This window comes from Sinocyclocheilus anshuiensis, unplaced genomic scaffold, assembly GCF_001515605.1.
Source record: "Sinocyclocheilus anshuiensis isolate Anshui unplaced genomic scaffold, SAMN03320099.WGS_v1.1 scaffold1365, whole genome shotgun sequence".
Taxonomy (NCBI): Eukaryota; Metazoa; Chordata; class Actinopteri; order Cypriniformes; family Cyprinidae; genus Sinocyclocheilus; species Sinocyclocheilus anshuiensis.
Window position 1 is genome coordinate 1,312,409 of NW_015551032.1, and position 3,117 is coordinate 1,315,525.

At 43.1% G+C, this 3,117-nt stretch overlaps 1 protein-coding gene across 1 annotated transcript in view; it reads left to right on the forward strand.

Annotated features, from left to right (window-relative positions):
- The window catches only part of LOC107661266 (uncharacterized protein C4orf22 homolog), a 65,147-nt gene that overhangs the window by 59,566 nt on the left and 2,464 nt on the right, over positions 1–3,117 (forward strand). The window contains exon 5 of the mRNA XM_016450764.1: positions 1,204–1,333. Within this exon, the coding sequence (XP_016306250.1) occupies positions 1,204–1,333 (130 nt within the window). The remainder of the gene's footprint in view (positions 1–1,203; positions 1,334–3,117) is intronic.

Sequence of the window (3,117 nt, forward strand, 5' to 3'; positions counted from 1 at the left end):
AAACATACCATTAAGAGCCATGCTTGCACAGGTTCTGCACGATCCTCTTCACTAATATCCAGTGCATTTCAATCGGACTCAAGCTGATAAGCAATATTGACGATGCCATTGTTTACAATACAACCGGAGCACATGCCGCTGAGGTGAGGGGCGTGACGTTCAGATGCGCACTAGAGGCGGTTTAGTGAATCACAACACACTAACCAATCTGAGCCCATCACGCATTTCTGAGGGAGGGGCTTCATAAAAGCAGGAAATGATCATCGCGTTTATGGGAGAAGGGACAGAGCGGTGTAGAATAAAGGTAAATTATGTGAAAAGTAATGCGTTTTTTTTTTTTAAATGAAGCATTAACACATGTTAGACTGCACCCCATAAACACAATCAAGCCTAGAAAAAAAAACAGTGAACCACCCCTTTAAGTTTATGGGCATTTCACACGTGAAAAATCAATACAGAAATTTCTTCATATTTACACAGTACATGAATGACAAAATATACAAATCTTAAACATGTTTTACATTTAAAATACATGATGTTTAAAACCCTGCATTTCTGATTCTTTCTGACACGGAAAAATCCTGATGTCTTGTAATTTGTGCTTAATACATTTAATAGCTATCAGTTCACCTTTCCCTATTAGATTACATTAGTCCCTGCAGTTAAAAAATAATAATGCATTGTTTCCTTTCTTTTAATTTAATATGTTCTCCATCCATTGAAGTTGTTTTCGGTCATTTTTTATAAAGGTGTTTCAGAAAGCAAACAAGCAACCCTTATATAATTTTGTGGATGTCAAGAGCATGATTGTTCACTTGCCTTCCACTTGTATCAATAGTGTAGAACAAGAATATAGAAACACAATGAATGGCATTTGCTAGCTGGCTCTCTATTTTGGAGTCTAGAACATTGAACAGACTGAATTCCTTATATAGCCTACAACTTAACACCTGGCTTTCCAAGTGCACCTTTTATCAAACTGGGAACAAATGTGTTATTTCATCTTTCTGTGAAAAGCACACAAAACACATTCTTACATTTTGTCAGGTGAACTTTTTTTTTTTTCTTAGTAGTTTATATACTTCAGTATATTCATCAAAGCCATTCATCCATACTGTAGAGTTTTTCTGTCAACACCTTTAAGCCATGCATTTTATTATCTGTAAAACATTATAAACTCATTAATCCTAACTTTTTCTTCAGCTTCTACAACTGGGGTACACAGGTGGCCAAACATAATGCCAGCTCAAACTATGAGGTAATCACAGAGAATTCAAGCGGCCTGCTCTTCAGGTGCAAGAACGACAGGAAAATCTTGAATGTTGACCCAGAGGTGAGCATGTTTGATCTCAGCAGAACTTGTGAGACACTGGTAAACAGAGACTGCTGACCTCTCTCAGTCGTGCTTTATCTCTCACTTAACATCCATGAGTAAATGAACACCTGAACTATGTTAAACTGAGTATTTGTTTAATGAATAACTCAAGACTGATTATGATTTAAACAGGAACATTGTATTGTCTCTGATACTACTACTATTAGATGCAGTGCCTAATCAGTTGATCATAACAAATAATCATGTACACATAAAAGCATAACAGCAATGTGAAGCATTTTTGGTTGTGATATCAAATAGCCTCCGTGTGAAGTGGAAAGATTGTATTGTTGCACCTGGGTAGCATTTTTGTTCCAATCTCTCGAAATATCCATCAGAGTGGGTTAGAACGAACCGCGAAATTCAGTCTTGGAACCTGTGCCACTATTTTTTTGCCTGTGTGCCCAGGAGCTATGAGTGCATGCTATTTTGGAAAAGAGGCAACACTGCAGACTGGCCTCTTGAACACAAACTCACTCAGGCTGCCTCGTTGAGGGCGAGATGGCAGAGGCGAGTATTGCCTGTGGTCGAGCACACCCCGACCAGGCCGGCTATTAAAAATGAGGGGAGGCTAAGGAACCCAGACACTGAAACCGCCCGTGCCCCCAGAATCCAACCTCAGGCCCCCACCAGGCATGACCTCATTGCCCATGTGGATGCATTCCTTCATACAAACTGAATTTGATTTGTTTGTTTGTTTTATCGCCCCATTAGATATAGCCAATGTTGTGAACATTTCACAATTATAAACCAAGTAGCAGTTGGTGGTTTAGTTTGATAACAAGTCCTTATAACAGCTAATGCTTTATGTTGATTTTCAGCATATGTTTGCATTTATCTGTGCTCTAAACAAAATGAGTATGTTAGCTCAGACACGATATACAGTAAATACATAGAATGAATGTAAACCTAAATCTTCTGACAGTTCCCTTTCAGTCGGTCACTCCGAGTCACGTCGGTGACCGACGAATTGGGATATCGCTTCGATAGACCAAAGAGCTACACGGGTGCGTCTTTATAAAGACAACAGATCATCCTTATAAGGATGCCGTTTCACCCATGCGTTTCTGGGTGCGGTCGTTACCTGGCACCGGGTGATGGTCACGATCGCTGCCTCATGTGTCTGGGCATCAAGCATGCTGAGGTGGCCTTCGTGGATGAATCATGTTCTCATTGCGGGAACATGACCATCTCGGAGCTGTGAACCAAGCTCCGCTACTCGCAAGGGGGCGGAGTCCCATTGCCGCTGCCGCGATCTGGGGCTCGTTCAGACAAGAACCACTTCCAGCAGTAGCGCGGGCGGTTTGAGGGTTACAGTGATGGCAAACCCCGCAGGGAACCAACCCTCTGGGGACCATCACTCCTCTTGCACCTCCGATCGGGGCTCGTTCTGGCGGACAGACGAGAACCACTTCCAGCAGTAGTGCAGGCGGTTTGAGGGTTACAGTGATGGCAAACCCCGCAGGGAACCAACCCTCTGGGACCATCCCTCCTCTTGCACATCCGATCCAGTGGAGCGACCCACGGAACGCACTGGGCACTCTTTAAAGAGCGTACCAGTGGTATCCCCCGACCAGATGTCGATCTGAGCATCGGAGGGAAAGCGATGGCCGGAGATGGCAGCTATGATTTCCCGGGCCGCCGAGGGGGTAGGGCTTGAGTGAAAATTAAAGTGAAAGTGAAAGTGACGTGACATGTGGCCAAGTATGGTGACCCATACTTGGAATTAGTGCTCTGCATTT